The following is a 16415-nucleotide window of genomic DNA, read 5'->3' as shown; positions in this document are numbered from 1 at the left end:
CTCCAGCACCAGAATTCAAAAGCATCCATTCTTTGGCGATCAGCCTTCTTTATGGTCCAGCTCTCACTTCCATATATCACTACTGGGAAAACCATAGCTTTAACTATACGGACCTTTGTTGGCAAGGTGATGTCTCTGCTTTTTAAGATGCTGTCTAGGTTTGTCATTGCTTTTCTCCCAAGAAGCAGGCGTCTTTTAATTTCCTGGCTGCTGTCACCATCTGCAGTGATCATGGAGCCCAAGAAAGTAAAATCTCTCACTGCTTCCATTTCTTCCCCTTCTATTTGCCAGGAGCTGATGGGACCAGTAGCCATGATCTTCGTTTTTTTGATGTTGAGCTTCAAACCATATTTTGCTCTCTCTTCTTTCACCCTCATTAAAAGGTTCTTTAATTCCTCCTTTCTGCCATCAAGGTTGTGTCATCTGCATATCTGAGGTTGTTGATATTTCTTCCGGCAATCTTAATTCCGGCTTGGGATTCATCCAGCCCAGCCTTTCGCATGATGAATTCTGATTGAAAAGGTTAAGACACTTTAAATAAAAAGGGGCTGGTTACAAAAAGACAAAGTCTGTTTCGAAGGAAGCAAAATGCCATGTGGCTGTGAGGCCTCTTCTACACCTATGAATATGAACCAGACAGGCAGGTTTTCTCAGAATGTAAGACCCAGTATATTCAATTCTAATCCTAATTATCAAGTGTAGATTGAAGAAAAGTGGGTGACCCCACCCACATTTTAGGAATCCCCACTGGATGGGAGGGGCCTATTGGACTCTATTTCCCAGAATTCCTCGCGGACCTCTAGAGTCTCACAATTCCGCAGTGACCAACAACAAAACACCCGCCCTTTGAGCGAGAAAAAACTACATTACCCATAAACCCCTGCAAGCAGGCCTTTTCTTTGATAGGTTGGAAGCGGGTTGGGCCCTCCCCCGGGAGCCATATACCCAGAATGCAGCACGGTTCGCGTCCGCGTTCTCCTATTAAAAGGGGCGGGGTGGGGCCGAGCAGAGAGAGCGAGCCTTTTTGGAGGAAGCAGACTACGCTACCCAAGAGGCTTTGCTCCACGCGCAAGCGCACTAGCTAATAATTTAATACATATTTATCTCTCGAGAGAAATTTGGTTCCGCGAACATGGAGGCTTTGAAGAGGGCCGGCTAAAAAAAAAAAAAGGAAAAGAAAGCCGCCTGCTTCCCTTCGCTTCGGTGCGGCTCTGTCGATAAGAGGAGGCCGGTACGGTTTGAAACGGAGAGGCAGGCTTTGGGGCCTAGGGGGTTGTCATGGCAACGGAGAGGGCCGTTGGAGTACGGAAGCCCCCAGGCCCCGCGAAGATGGGGACTTTGTAGTTTTTATTAATTTACTTCCGTCACACCGTTTTCTCCGGGGAGTTCCAGAAGGCGCAGTTACCCCCCTCCCCGTTTTATCCTCGCAGCAGCCCTGCGAGGTAGGCCGGGCCGAGAGGGAGGGCGGCTGGCTGGCTACTCCCCCCGCCCAGGGCGCCCAAGTGAATTGTGCAGCTGAGGGGGGAGCGAGGTTTGAAGCCAGGCCGCCGTGGAAGCGCCTGGGTCGGGGCGGAGCTGGGGGAGCTGATGGGGTTGGGAGGGACCCCCAGGGGTCATCTAGCCCAACCCCCTGCGGCAGTATGTTTTTATACACAGCGGTACCTCGGGTTACATACGCTTCAGGTTACATACGCTTCAGGTTACAGACTCCGCTAACCCAGAAATAGTGCTTCAGGTCAAGAACTTTGCTTCAGGATGAGAACAGAAATTGTGCTCCGGTGGCGCAGCAGCAGCGGGAGGCCCCATTAGCTAAAGTGGTGCTTCAGGTTAAGAACAGTTTCAGGTTAAGAACGGACCTCCGGAACGAATTAAGTACTTAACCCCAGGTACCACTGTATGCTGGAAGCCGCCCAGAGTGACTGGGGCGACCCAGTCAGATGAGTGCGGTGCAAATAATAAAATTATCATTATCATCATTATTATTATACTGCAGGAAGGGTGGCCACTCAACCTCTTGTGTACAGTGGTGCCCCGCAAAACGAATGCCTCGCAAGACGGAAAACCCGCTAGACGAAAGGGTTTTCCGTTTTGGAGGTGCTTCGCAAAACGAATTTCCTATGGGCTTGCTTCGCAAGATGAAAATGTATTGCGATGTCCTGCGGGGTTTTTTTCCTCCCCCCCCTTTTTCCCAAGCCGCTAAGCCGCTTATCAGCTGATCCGCTAAGCCGCTAATAGCGCTAAGCCGCTAATGGGCTTGCTTCGCAAGACGAAAAAACTGCAAAAACTGCAAGATGAAGAGACTAGCGGAACGGATTCTTTTCGTCTTTCGAGGCACCACTGTAAAATAACCCCGACAAAGGAGAGAGCCCACCGCTTTCTGCTATGGCAAGGGTGGAACTGCTGGTTTGGGGGCAGAACGGCAAGGTGGACCTGGCAAGAGGAGCCCTCTGGCTGGTTCAAGCCAATGGTCCATTTAGCCCTGTTTTCAAAGAGGGGGGCCTGATTGGATGACCCTTGCTTTCCCCAGCCAAAGTGATCTGTTCCACAGATTTCCTGGCTGGGAGCTTACCCTCCTGTGTTAAAAGCAACACTGGTAACCGGTGGTGGGGAGACTCCATTGCCATTTCCAGTATATTGAGTAAAGCCTCTCGCACACAGATCCAAGGTGGTCTTTGGGTTCATTAGATTCAAGGTCTTTGGGGGTGTATAGAGATGGTTTGCGGTAAGTATTTTCAGAAACTGGAGAAAAATAGGAGGGAATTTTTTTCTTGGTGTACCTTTGTACAGTTGGAAAACAGGAAGCCTTGTTCAATGACACATTCCAGCCAGGCGAAACCACTTGAGGATGCAAAGCAGGGCTGGGGAGAGGGAATGGCCTCTGGAGAATCTTTTTTTTTTAAAATTAAATTTTATTGAATAATACAAGAATATCAAAACAAATTCCAAACATGTCCACATAAAAACGATTATTTACATATTTCGCAAACGAGGACTATAGAAAAGGATAAAGAAAAAAGAAAAGTTCTTTCCATAAACCATAATACCAAATTTATACTTACACACATTACGGAATTAAAATCTTAGTTAAAATCTTTTAAAAGACTTCCTTTTTTTTAAATTCTTTTTTATTCAATTTTCCAATAACCATTCCATTTATAATTTAACATCGAATTTAACTTATACATCTTTTAGACTTCCATCAGCCTATCTGACAATTTTCATATTTATCACAACTTCTCACATTTCCTAAATTTATGTTGCACTTTAACAATCCTTATTTTATCTTCTCTTTTAAGCGACATTCCTATCTATTCTTTTCACAGAGCTTCCTGAAATCCAGCAAGCGTTATTTCCTGATCACACACAGTTTTGATATACTCTGTAAATTTATTCCAGTCCTCGGTGAATCTCTGATCGCGTTGGTTTCGAATTTTCCCCGTTAATTTGTCCATTTCTGCATATTCCATCAGTTTCATTCTCCATTCTTCCCTCGTTGGCATTTCTTCCTGTTTCCATTTTTGGGCCAACAAAATTCTGGCTGCTGTAACTGCATATCTAAATAACTTCACATCTTTCTTTTCAACATCGTTCTCTAATATACCTAGTATAAGACTTCCACCGCCTTCACCACATGTCTTTTATTATCTAGTTCGCCTTTATCTCTGTTCTTCACTTCCTTCCCTTAAGTTCTTTCCTAATCCATTAAATCTTTGTATTCTTTATATTCTTCACAAGGCTAATCTAAACACAACCAAATTTTCACATTTGAGCCCTGTTTATGTAAATATTCATTTAAACAATCCCACTGTTTCTGTACCATAGTTTTGGGGGTTTGCCTTATTAAGTCTGTCAATTTAGCTAACTCCAGGTACTCACACAGTCTCTTTTTGTTGGAATATTATTTCCTTTCCAATGGCTGGCTATCAATATTCTCGCTGCTGTTGTTGCGTATAAAAATATATTGATTTTGTCTTTAGGGATATCTTTACTCAAGATTCCTAGTAAGTATGCATCTGCCCTTTTGCTATATGAAACCTTTATCAATTTTTTAACCTCTTCATGAATCATATCCCCAAAAGGGTATAGGGTACCCTTTATCCTATTGCATCTCCAACATTTGTTACTGTTCGTATTACATGAAGATCCACCACAGATGGTATTTGGCTCCAGATAGATTGTCAAAAATGAATAGAACAAACAGCCTCTGGAGAATCTTGAGGGCCGGCTAGAGAGGACCACATTTTGCTCTTCATCCTGAGGTTCCTAATGTCTCCTTCATGCTTCCTTTCTAGATCTCACCCTGACTGGCTGGATTTTGCCCACTGAACAGCGTGGGCAGCCATGGCTGGCGTAAGCAACATGGGCGACTCGGGCCTGTCCCGCATGAGCATCGCCTCCCAGTTCTTTGCCGGGGAGGAGCCGTCTGGCATAGACACCATGACTACCTCGGAGAGGGTAAGATTCCCGGGATCTGAGTCTACATGTGGATAGGTTGTGATAATCACTTTCGGAGAACATTTTTTGAAAAGCCTTCTTTCCCTTCCTTTTCAAAAAACAGGTGGTGGATTTGCTAAATCAAGCCGCCTTAATCAGCAATGATTCCAAAATCACAATCCTCAAACAGGTGAGTGGCATCGCTGCCTTTGCATTGATAAGATCTTAGGTGTAAACCGGGAATGCTTTCTGGTTAAACAGTCTTGTTTCTACAGGGCCTATGTACCTGGGCTGTCTTAAGACCTGTAGGTTTACATGAAGCTAACAAACTAGAAAGAGGATTGAAATATACTTCCCAGTTCCAGGACCTGCATGGCCTAACCTTGGTTTGGGAATGACTGGCAGTAATGATTCTCAGAAAATAGTCCCTATCCTGTCCAGTGGGGGCTGGGGGTGCAGTTAGGTGGGACGAAAGAAATAAATTTCTGTGTGATCTGCTCATGTCCTTCTACAGTTGTAGCCAAGTGAGTCAGCTCCTCCTCCCTTGAAACCTCTTAAGATCAGGAGCCCCACAACCGACATTAAAGGTATAGGTTAAGGGACCCCTGACCATTAGGTCCAGTCGTGACCGACTCTGGGGTTGCGGCGCTCATCTCGCTTTATTGGCCGAGGGAGCCGGCGTACAGCTTCCGGGTCATGTGGCCAGCATGACTAAGCCGCTTCTGGCGAACCAGAGCAGCGCACGGAAACGCCATTTACCTTCCCGCCGGAGCGGTACCTATTTATTGACTTGCACTTTGATGTGCTTTCAAACTGCTAGGTTGGCAGCAGCAGGGACCGAGCAATGGGATTCGAACCGCCAACCTTCTGATCAGCAAGTCCTAGGCTCTGTGGTTTAACCCACAGCGCCACCCACGTCCCACTACAACCAACATTACTTTGCATTAAATTCCATTAAATTTGCCATCTTGTAAAAATGACGATGTTGTGTCCAAGGCAGCCTTAAACGGATGTTATCCTCAAGTATATGTCTTTTATGTGCAGTTGCATTCCGAACACTTTGGAACAGGGTTTGTGCTGGGAGTGGGAGGGAAGTGTTTCTGAATTCAGGATCTGATAAGTTAATCTTCCTCTGCCTAGGTAGGTGCTCTGTATCATGTAACGTTCCCCACCTCTCTTCCAAGATGACTGTTGGGAAGAGGAGTTGTGTGGGTCTGGCTGGTAAGATTTAGTGCAGGCGTAGACAAACTCGGCCCTCCAGATGTTTTGGGACTACAACTCCCATCATCCCTAGCTAACAGGACCAGTGGTCAGGGATGATGGGAATTGCAGTCTCAAAACATCTGGAGGGCCGAGTTTGCCTATGCCTGATTTAGTGACCGGCAAGTAGGGAGTCGTCTGATCGCCTGATGATACACCATAAGTGTTCTCCTGGTTTATCTTCTCTACTTGGCTATATTAGTTATTCTTTTTGTTTCCCAGGTCCAGGAATTGATTATAAACAAAGATCCCACACTGTTGGATAATTTCCTGGATGTGAGTATTGCTTGTGCTAGAAACAGCCTTCCCTCCACCATCTCTGCCCTCCATGGACTCGGGACAGCCACTGCTGGTCCTGCTTGGTTCTGTTCCTTGTGTGTTCTGTTCTGTTCTGGCCCAGCTCAAAAGTGGATGGGGCTTTTCTGCCTGTTGGTGGCAGGCTTGAGAGAGAGGTAGCCGCCTCTGACCATCTCCTTATCCTTGCACCGCAGGAGATCATTGCTTTCCAGGCAGACAAGTCTGTTGAGGTTCGGAAGTTTGTCATCGGGTTCATAGAGGAAGCCTGGTAAGTCAGATGTTGTTATGCCATCCTAGCAATCGGCATCCCCTTAGCTGTTTCTGCGGGTCTTTGGGGTATGTGTGTATACTGCCCATCCCAGAGAAGGTTTTAGTGTGTGATTGTGGCGATCACACAGGGTCCCCGGACGTTTAACGGTCTATGATCCCTATGCCACCACTGTGACCGCTTCCCCGCTGCCACCAACCGGTTACTCTCTGGTAAAACACTGAGTCCAGACAGTTGTTAAAAGCGAACCCAAAAAACCAAGTTTATTTTACAAACATTAACAAGTTTATGGTTTCTCAGATAATATTCCTGTCAGTATCTTAACTTTAGTTTCTTTACCAGCCTATACCTTCCTAATACCTTCTGACTGATTATCTCAACTGTTTGACTGGCTCCTCTTAAAAAATTCTCTCTCTCTCTCACACCAGACTAGCCCAACCCACAGACTTATCTTCTCTGTCTCTTCTAACTCCAGACGGTTTTCTCAACCCCCCTAACTCTAACTCCTAACTCCTCTAAAAAAAACCTCTGTGCTTAAACCTTATACACAGTTAACTCCGCCCCTTGGGTTCCCATTGGTTAGTCATTTTACAATTAGTTAACCCTTTCCTTATGAACCCAGTATGATGTCACACAGCTAGGAGGGCAAACGCCACAGTGATGTTGTATTGTGCTTTTCCTATTTTTTGTTGGGAGCTGCCCAGAGTGGCTGGGGCAACACAGTCAGAGGGGCAGCATATATACCGTATTTTTTGCTCTATAAGACTCACTTTTTCTATCCTAAAAAGTAAGGGGAAATGTGTGTGCGTCTTATGGAGCGAATGCAGGTTGCGCAGCTATCCCAGAAGCCAGAACAGCAAGAGGGATTGCTGCTTTCGCTGCGCAGCGATCCCTCTTGCTGTTCTGGCTTCTGAGATTCAGAATACTTTTTTTCTTGTTTTCCTCCTCCAAAAACTAGGTGCGTTTGGTGTGTCTTATAGAGCGAAAAATACGGTATCTAGAGAGAGAGGGTTTGTACCACTGGGGACTAATAGACCCCTGCATGGTCCCATTTCTTTCATTGCTTCCTTTTTCTCCCAAACTGCTGCCTCTCGCCTCCAGCAAACGGGACACCGAGCTGCTGCTCAAGCTTATTGCCAACCTCAACATGCTGTTGAGGGATGAGAACGTCAATGTGGTGAAGAAGGCCATCCTCGCCATGACTCAGTTGTATAAGGTGGCACTGCAGGTGAGCTGCTCCCCCAGGGTGGGGTTGGGGGCAGCTGAGCTTCCTCTTTGAGACCCCTTTGCCTGCCTGGTCCCTGCTTCTTGTTTTCTGCCTGTCTCTCTCAAACCTGAGGCTGCTAATAATGCTCCCTGCCAACAGTGGATGGTGAAATCCAGAGTGATCAACGACATGCAGGAGGCCTGCTGGGAGATGGTGTCCGCCATGGCCAGTGAAATCATCCAGCTGCTGGACTCGGACAACGACGGCATACGCACCCACGCCATCAAGTTCGTGGAGGCGCTGATCATCACCCTCTCTCCCCGGATGCCGGAGTCGGAGGTGCCCAAGCGCCACGAGAACGACATCAGCCTCGACCGGGTCCCTGAGGACCACCCCTACATCAAATACAGTAAGCGGGTGTATGGCTCCCCTTTATCACACACACAGCCCGACAAGACAACGACAAAAATCCACCAACAGCATACAAATCAGTATGGCTCCTGTTTCTCTTAATCAGGGAAGTATTTCAGATATTCCTTAAGTGCTTGGTGGGTAGAAGCCATTTTGTTTTTGTTTTTGTCTTTAACAAGCATTTCAAATCTTAGAAGAAAAGCGGCTGTGAATAGGTCCCAATTATATATGAAAGTCCATCTGTACTCACTTTTTGAAGAGCAGTTTAGGTTCTTAATGAGACTTGGCATGCAATACGGATTGTTAATGTTAAAGGCAGAAGAAAAAACATATCAAGCCCCTCCAAATTCCAAACATCATGATGAGGATCTCTTTGAAGTTCGATCTTTTGCACCACAGACTGTACATACTGCGGGCTTCCCCCCAGCTTCGTCAGTTCAGAGCGTGTCTGTTTGTTTTTCAAATCTTTATATTTTCCCAAACAAATGCGTCCAGCTATGGGGTGGCATCGCAGGAGTGTCAGTCCCTTGCTCCATGACCCAGTGCCCCTGTCGTCTGCCACATCGGCAATCTGGGGCAAACCGCAGGTCATCGAGACAGTCCTCCCCTGCCCTGGGGAGGCCGCCAGGGCTAATTACCCCCATATCAGCCCTGAATTATCGGAACGGCTGAGATCCGATCGTGTGGGATCTGCCATTTTCCACTGCCGGAAACAGGAAGCCCCACAAATCAGTATGGCTAACCTGATCCAAAACACCCACCCACTGCACTCACACATGAAAACATAGACCACCACAGCCAACCACAAATGAACAGCCACACCCTAGGCCAACCCCAACCTCTCTCACCACCAAAGGAACACAAGTGAACAGCAGAGAACCTGCACAAGCAATGCTGACACCAAACCCCAAGTATATTAAATAAAATAGAAACATCACACCCGACCCCACCCATCTTTCCCCCCTCCATCTCTTTCCCCCTTTTCTTCCTAATGTCTCAACAAATGAAACTGATTTGTAAAAATGTTACATAGAAAAAAATAATAATACGAGAGAGAGACATTGCACACACTTTTGTAAGTCAAGAAAATATTTAATTTAAAAAAATAAATACAGCAAGTGGGTGAAGCCAAGGGAGGCGGCAGGGCTCCTGGGGAAACAGTCCTGGTCTGGATAAGATGGATAAGTGCAGAGCCCAGGAAGGGGTATCAGGTGTCTTGGTCATCCTGGGAAGGGACCAAACATTGCCTGCTCCAACCCTTTGATCACGAATGTCTGCTCCGAGCCCCCTCCTGTCTCGCCTGGATCACCTGCTGCAGGTGCAACATGGCAAGGTGCCTGCAAAGGTGGCGGCGGCTGCAGAATGCGTTGAGATCTCTGACCTCACAGCTGCTTTTTGTCTCTCGCTCTCAGACGTTCTGTGGGAAGAAGGGAAGACAGCGCTGGATCAGCTGTTGAAGTTCATGGTCCACCCAGCCATCTCCAGCATCAACCTGACGGCCGCGCTGGGCTCCTTGGCCTCCATCGCCCGCCAGCGGCCCATGTTCATGTCAGAGGTGATCCAGGCCTATGAGACACTGCACGGTAAGCCTGCCAAGCTCACAGTATCTGGTGCCCCGGGTATGCCTATTAAGATCGATCTGGTCTTCATTATTGGGGCTGCCCTAGTCTTTTAAAAAAATCAGAAATCTTCCTATCACCTTGAGGTGTTCCCTAAAGACTTGTAGTGATGGCACCAGGTGTGCCTCTGGGGAGAACATTCCACAAACAGGGACCCTCCGAACCTCTCTGGGGTGCGGGACATAGAGAAGGGCCTCAGGTGACAAGTGCTGGGTCTGGGTCAGTTCATATGGGGAGAGGTGATGTTAAAGTTTGTGGGTCGTAAATCCTTTGACCCATGTGAGTCTGCTGCAACGACCCTGCAATAAATTTGATTTATTGCCACTCCGACAAACTCCAGTGGCGCCCACACGCTTCCATGCTTCTCAGTTGCCGGATAATAGCAGAGTTCACATGCAGCGTAAAATGGCTTGTCTGTGTCAACGTGGTGTCTTCAATAACTCAGCTCGACACCAGTGCTTCTATTCTAACCCTCTTTATTTAGAAGCATTCAAAACAGAAAAGAAAAACCTACATAATCTATCTGCATGCTTGCAGCTTTCTGTCTCTAACAAAACGAAACTACCTTGCTCACATTCTCAGACTGCTCTCCAGAGAGAGCTCAGCCCCCACAGAGCACAGATCAAAGGAAAATGCCCGGGTCATGTGGGCAATGCACCCAGTGAATCAGAACGTAACTCTTGGCTGTCCAGAACCACAACAGGTGATCCTTAAGGTATTGAGGTCCTGAGCTGTTTGGACATATAGTGGAACCTCAGGTTACATACGCTTCAGGTTACAGACTCCGATAACCCAGAAATATTACCTCGCGTTAAGAACTTTGCTTCAGGATGAGAACAGAAACTGTGCAGCAGCAGGCCCCATTAGCTAAAGTGGTGCTTCAGGTTAAAAACAGTTTCAGGTTAAGAACAGACCTCCAGAATGAATTAAGTTCTTAACCTGAGGTACCACTATATAGGCTTAATCAGCTAAATTAAGCGGGCCCAATGGTGAGGTGCTGTAGAAGTGGGAACAGAGGGAGGCTGCATATTTCATATTTCCACTCGATCTCATAGGATGCTCCTCCTTGGGCCCAGGATCTGGGTTCCTCTCTAATGTTGTCGCTTGCGTGACTCGTTTCCTCTGCCCTCCTGCCGACAGCCAACCTCCCCCCGACGCTGGCCAAGTCCCAGGTGAGCAGCGTGCGGAAGAACCTCAAGCTGCACCTGTTGAGCGTCCTCAAGCACCCAGCCTCCGTGGAGTTCCAGGCCCAGATCACCACCCTGCTGATGGACCTGGGCACGCAGCAGGCCGAGATCACCCGCAACATGCCTAACCTGAAGGAGCTCCGCAAGCGCCCGCGGGATGATAGCGACCCTGCCATGAAGAAGATGAAGATGGGTGAGCGGGCAAAGGAGGGGCAGGAGTGGTCCGTGGAGAGGGACAGGCTTTTCTCCAAACGCTGTGATGATCCACCAACACCTGCCCCACCACATAAAACACACAAACACTTTCTCTTTCTCTGCTGCAGAGCCAAATCTTGGGGAGGATGATGAGGATAAAGACCTGGAGCAGGTGGCAGCCCCAGTCCCCAAGCCCTCCATCCAGGTCAGCACGCAGTCGGACACGGACATCACCGCTGAGTTTCTACAGCCCCTTCTGACTCCAGATAACGTGGCCAACCTGGTAGGTTTAGCTGGCGAACCTTGGCTGCTCCTCCCTTGAGTGCCGGGAGGGGAGAACCTTTGCCAAGGGGGCCCAGAAAGCAGACAGGTTGGCAGGAGACACAACTTCAGCTTGACCGAAGGGTGATCTTTCTGGAAAAGCCGGAGAGGCACGTGTTACTTTGCGTAAAGTTAGCCTGGCGCGCCTCATCCTTGTGAAAGCTGGATGAGTGGAGGTGTAGGGCAAGATTGGCCTTTTCTTAGGAATAGAAGTGTTTTCCTGCTTGGCTGTGGCACGCCAGGCCCTCTCACCATCTTTTTGCTTCCCAGGTGCTCATCAGCATGGTGTACCTGCCTGAAAACATGCCTGCTTCCTTCCAAGCCACCTATACCCCTGTGGAATCTGCTGGCACTGACGTCCAGATCAAGCACCTTGCCCGCCTCATGGCCACTCAGATGACGGCAGCTGGGCTAGGGCCAGGTATGCCCCTAAGAGGGACTCTGGGGGAGTTGCTATGAACTTCTAGCACAGATGGTCCCAGTCTCTGGGTGTTTGAGCAATACAGTGTTCTTTGTATTTGCAAAGGTTTTGCTTTGTTTTTGCATGGGCCCATAAAGAAAAACTAACTGGGATGCGATGTTTTGTGGGTGTGATTTTGCCAACTGTTCCATAGACAAGGGACGTGGATGGCACTGTGATCTAAACCACAGAGCCTAGGGCTTGCCTATCAGAAGGTCGGCGGTTCAAATCTCCACAACGGGGTGAGCTTCTGTTGCTCAGTCCCTGTTCCTGCCAACCTAGCAGTTTGAAAGCACGTCAAAGTGCAAGTAGATAAATAGGTACTGCTCTGGCGGGAAGGTAAACGGCGTTTCCATGCGTTGCTCTGGTTCGCCAGAAGCGGCTTAGTCATGCTGGCCACATGACCCGGAAAGCTGTCTGTGGACAAATGCCAGCTCCCTCGGCCAGTAAAACGAGATGAGCACTGCAACCCCAGAGTTGTTCACAACTGGACTTAATTGTCAGGGGTCCCTTTACCTTTTACCATAGACACAGCTGAATGGATTTAATTTAGGGGTGAGGGAGTCTTCCTTTCCCTCATGGGCACCCAAAGCGGGCAGAATAATGGGTGTGACTCTTCTATAGCAGGCTTCACTCCATCCACACAAACGCCAGAGTTTTCAGACATCCTGCAAACAAGAGACAATTGTCACAGTGCAAGGACACATTCCAGCTAGGCAAAAGCACTCTGGGAGGGCTTGGTGCAGGCCAAGGAGAGCTGGGGCCTGGGGCGAAGGCATGGCTTCAAAAGAGTTCTGTGGGATAGACGAAGAGGGCTGCTTTTGACCCTGGGACTGAGGTTCCTGATCCCTGATTCAGATCCTCAGAATGCTTGTTATTGAGGCTAACTGTCATACATGATTACCAAGCCCAAACAGTAAAACTGAGCCACGTACTGAGGTATCAAGTATACACATTTGCAGCACTGTATTTCAGTTCTTGCTATTTATTTAAGGGTCTGGGAGTGGTCTCTCTCTACCTATAAGACAGAAGAGAAGTTTTAAAAGTCAGAAGCTAGGGGCAGAGGATGAAGTGGGTTTTGCCAGATGATTGATTCCCTCTCCCTTTCTCCTGCAGGTGTGGAGCAAACCAAGCAGGTCAAGGAGTCGCTGAAAGAAGAGAAAATGCTCAAACCGGAAAGCGTGCTGATCAAGCGGCGCTTCTCTGCTCTCAATACAGGCCAGGCCATTTCTGTGTTGGGAGCCCAGGGCTCTGTCCCCTCTACTGAGCCTGGGGTGCCGCAGACCAAGCGGCGCCCAGAACCAATCATCCCTTCCACTCAGCCCAGGTGAGAGCCTGGTGAGAGCAACATCAGCCAGTGTGGTCTAGTGGTTAAGAGCGGTAGTCTCGTAATCTGGGGAACCAGGTTCGCGTCTCCGCTCCTCCACATGGTGCTGCTGGGTGACCTTGGGCCAGTCACACTTCTTTGAAGTCTCTCAGCCCCACTCACCCCACAGAGTGTTAGTTGTGGGGGAGGAAGGGAAAGGAGAATGTTAACCGCTTTGAGACTCCTTTGGGTAGTGATAAAGCGGGATATCAAATCCAAACTCCTCTTATTCTTCTCTTTGTCCTTTGAGGTTGAGGGGGGCGGTTCAGTTAAAGAACAATTAACAGGCAGCTTGTGAGACAAATGATAAACACCATTTGGGAAAGGGCCAAACAAACACAGAACATAAAATAAATGTATATGTGTTTATCAAGGTTGCAGCATGGTCCTAAAGTTATGAGACTATCTAGTTATAGATAAATCTACGAAAACGGGAGACCTGTCAGAAAAAGTTGGGATGATTTCTTCCCATTCACCTCGGCTGTCATATCCTTCCTCGTCTATCTAGATTGTAAGCCCTGTGGGGACCAGGAACTAACGTAACCTCTCTGACTGGTGGCCACTGTGGTCTCCCTGCTGCTCTCCTGGGCTGGTTGTATGCAAGAAGGCGTGTGCTTTGAGCAACCTGCTCTCGCAGGAGCAGTCTCCTTTGATTTTTGCAAATCCATTCCTGAGTGGCCGCTCAGCTTCTGTTTCCAGCTGCTGGAAGATCCCCCGCTTTCGTGAACTTGTGTCCTTACTCTATTTCCAATTCCACTGCATAATTGCAAAGGTTTTCCCCACATCCTTGCAAAGAAGACATATGCATTGGTTGGATAATGCACCCTCTTCGCTTGAGATCCTTCTCTGCCTGCCCTTCAGAGGCTGATGTGTTTTCCTTTTTCCCGCCTGCTTCTTCCCAGGTTGGCCGGAGCCACCGGCCGCAAGAAGATTTTCCGCCTGGGCGACGTGATCAAGCCTCTCACGGACGTGCAGATGGACAAGCTGAAGCTGGCAGCCGTGAAGCGGATCCTGCGCTCCGAGAAGGCCGTGGCCTGCAGCGGGGCTGCCCACGTAAGTGTCTCCCGCAGCCTTGTCGTGGTGGGATCCTGCCTGGGTCCAGCATCTCCGCCTCACCTTCGCCAGCTTCCTTCTTTCGCAGGCCCGGGTGAAGATCCTCTCTTCTCTGGTGACCCAGTTTGAGGTCCCTCTCAAGAGCGAAGTTCTGACCTTCATCCTGGACGACATCCGCAACCGCCTGGACCTCGCCTTCGCCTGGTTGTACCAGGAGTACAATGCCTACCTGAGCCAGTACCCTTCTGGCTCGCTCGACAACTACGACGAGTGTCTCATCGGCCTGCTCTCTGGTCTGCAGGAGAAGCCGGACCAAAAAGATGGGTGGGTACTTCGAGCCTTGTAGAGGTGTGTGGCGGGGTGAGGTTCAGGGACACAAAACCTCCCCTATGATTATTTGATCTCCCCTTTAGCCCCGTTGCTCCGAGACATTTAGAGAGCAAGATGGGTAAGCTACTAAATGCACCCCAATATAAGCTATGGTGACCCACGTAAGTCCCCCCCCCAAGAATATTTCAAAGCATTTATCACCATAAACATTTTTATAATATACAAATTTTCTTCTTGACTTCCCACCCCTCCTTTCCTAATTCCCCCCCCACTCCTTTTTATTAGGTGTTTTCTAACACATTTTTTTTATCTAAACCCTGCTACCATTAAAATTTTCATTAATCTACTGTTTATATTTCAAATCCTGCCCTTGACTTCATAGGTTGGTGATATTTTGATAGGTAATCCATCAGGGCTCTCTATTCCTCCTTAGACACTTTGTCATTATGTCCTCTTAGTTTTGGCAGTTAATGTTACCATTTCAGCATATTCCATCAGTTTCATAAGCCTTAGTTGGTAGTCCTTTCTGTTTCCACTTCTGTGCATACAAAGTTCACCCAAGGTAAAATGGTGCCACTCTTCAATAATAATAACAGTTTTTATTATTTGTACCCCACCATCTGACTGGGTTACCCCAGGCACTCTGAGCTGCTTTCAACACAATATGAAAACACAATAAAACATCCAGCATTAAAAACTTCCCTACCTGCAGGTTTCTTCTTAATGTTATGTAGCCGTTTGTCTCCTTGACATCTTAACAGTTAAATTAGCACCGTCTCCATGCTGAGGACTGGAGAGGGCCTTTTGGTTCAGTCCTTGCCCCACAGCTCCTACAAGACAGGCCTGTGGCCACAAATTCCTTACGGTTGCGGAATATTCTGGTGGAGCCGGTGAAACACAGAAAAACTTGGAACATCAAAATCTGCTCTTTTAAATTGGGGCTTGTTCAAAGAACCAATTCTCTCGTACAAGTTTTAATCAGTTTCTAATATGCCAGAGGAATAAGATTAAGGCTAGAGAAGGGGGGAAAGCATGCATACTTTGTTCTGAGATGGAGTACGTTGGCATGGCAGCTTTTTAGAAGAGGCCTGGACTGAGCAGGGAGAAACATATGTTTTAAGTTCTTCCTTTTTGAAAATGGTTATCTTAGGGCTTCCATTACAAAAACCAAAACCAAATCCTGCTGCCTGATACTGTTTTGGAGCATCTGTTAGAGGGGATTTTTACTCAAATAAGGATGCTATCATAAAACCTAAGAAGTCGGAAGAACTGGAGGTTCTTGCTCTCCTCCATCCTTTTTTGGTTCTGGCCCTTGGAATGCTTTCCTGAGGGGACCACAGGACTGTAAAGGCCACCAACTTAAAATGTTGCATCCCCAGTTATAAAATAATAGTTATTTCTGATTATTAGAGAGCCAGTGTGGTCTAGTGGTTAAGAGCGGTAGTCACGTAATCTGGGGAACCGGGTTCGCGTCTCCGCTCCTCCACATGCAGCTGCTGGGTGACCTTGGGCCAGTCACACTTCTCTGAAGTCTCTCAGCCCCACTCACCTCACAGAGTGTTTGTTGGGGGGGAGGAAGGGAAAGGAGAATGTTAACCGCTTTGAGACTCCTTTGGGTAGTGATAAAGCGGGATATCAAATCCAAACTCTTCTCTTGTTTTCTAAGCTCCTGGCTGTGACCAAGGCTTTTTCTGTTGTTGTTTTGCCTCACACAGGATCTTTACCAAGGTGGTACTTGAGGCCCCACTGATCACGGAGAGTGCCCTGGAAGTGATTCGGAAGTACTGCGAAGATGAGGTGTGTCCCTAATAAGATACCAGCCAGCGTTCATTTTAGAGCTCCCTCCATAGCTTTAGAAGGTTGCAGGGAAAGAAACCCTGCTGAAGCACTGGGGTCTGGCCAGCATAGTATGCTTGACACGTTTTAGGGCAACTATAAAAGGCATTCCTATCAGTAATCCTACCCCAAACTAGAAGAAATGCATTGAAAGCTTCTGGGACCTACAAA

General features: G+C 47.9%; 1 protein-coding gene and 1 long non-coding RNA gene across 2 annotated transcripts in view; one reads left to right on the top strand and one right to left on the bottom strand.

The window, feature by feature from the left end:
- Positions 1-1007: 1007 nt before the first annotated feature.
- SYMPK (symplekin scaffold protein) overlaps positions 1008-16415 on the top strand; it is a 29292-nt gene continuing 13884 nt past the window's right edge. Inside the window, exons 1-15 of the mRNA XM_081921904.1 lie at positions 1008-1231; positions 4293-4455; positions 4559-4624; positions 5917-5970; positions 6186-6259; positions 7361-7487; positions 7626-7875; positions 9290-9460; positions 10637-10876; positions 11007-11161; positions 11470-11620; positions 12776-12986; positions 13928-14078; positions 14167-14402; positions 16124-16205. Coding sequence (XP_081778030.1) covers positions 4342-4455; positions 4559-4624; positions 5917-5970; positions 6186-6259; positions 7361-7487; positions 7626-7875; positions 9290-9460; positions 10637-10876; positions 11007-11161; positions 11470-11620; positions 12776-12986; positions 13928-14078; positions 14167-14402; positions 16124-16205 — 2082 coding nt within the window. The 5' untranslated portion in view covers positions 1008-1231; positions 4293-4341. The remainder of the gene's footprint in view (positions 1232-4292; positions 4456-4558; positions 4625-5916; positions 5971-6185; positions 6260-7360; positions 7488-7625; positions 7876-9289; positions 9461-10636; positions 10877-11006; positions 11162-11469; positions 11621-12775; positions 12987-13927; positions 14079-14166; positions 14403-16123; positions 16206-16415) is intronic.
- Positions 15058-16166, bottom strand: LOC309376266. Its single transcript, XR_014171134.1, has 3 exons — positions 16056-16166; positions 15747-15807; positions 15058-15481 (listed from the first exon to the last, which is right to left on the bottom strand). It is a non-coding gene; the product is annotated as an uncharacterized lncRNA (long non-coding RNA).

This window comes from Podarcis melisellensis (assembly GCF_964234715.1).
Source record: "Podarcis melisellensis genome assembly, chromosome: 8".
In the NCBI taxonomy this organism is placed as follows: Eukaryota; Metazoa; Chordata; class Lepidosauria; order Squamata; family Lacertidae; genus Podarcis; species Podarcis melisellensis.
Note: the sequence above shows the minus strand (reverse complement) of the source record. Positions and strands in the feature narration are given on the sequence as shown.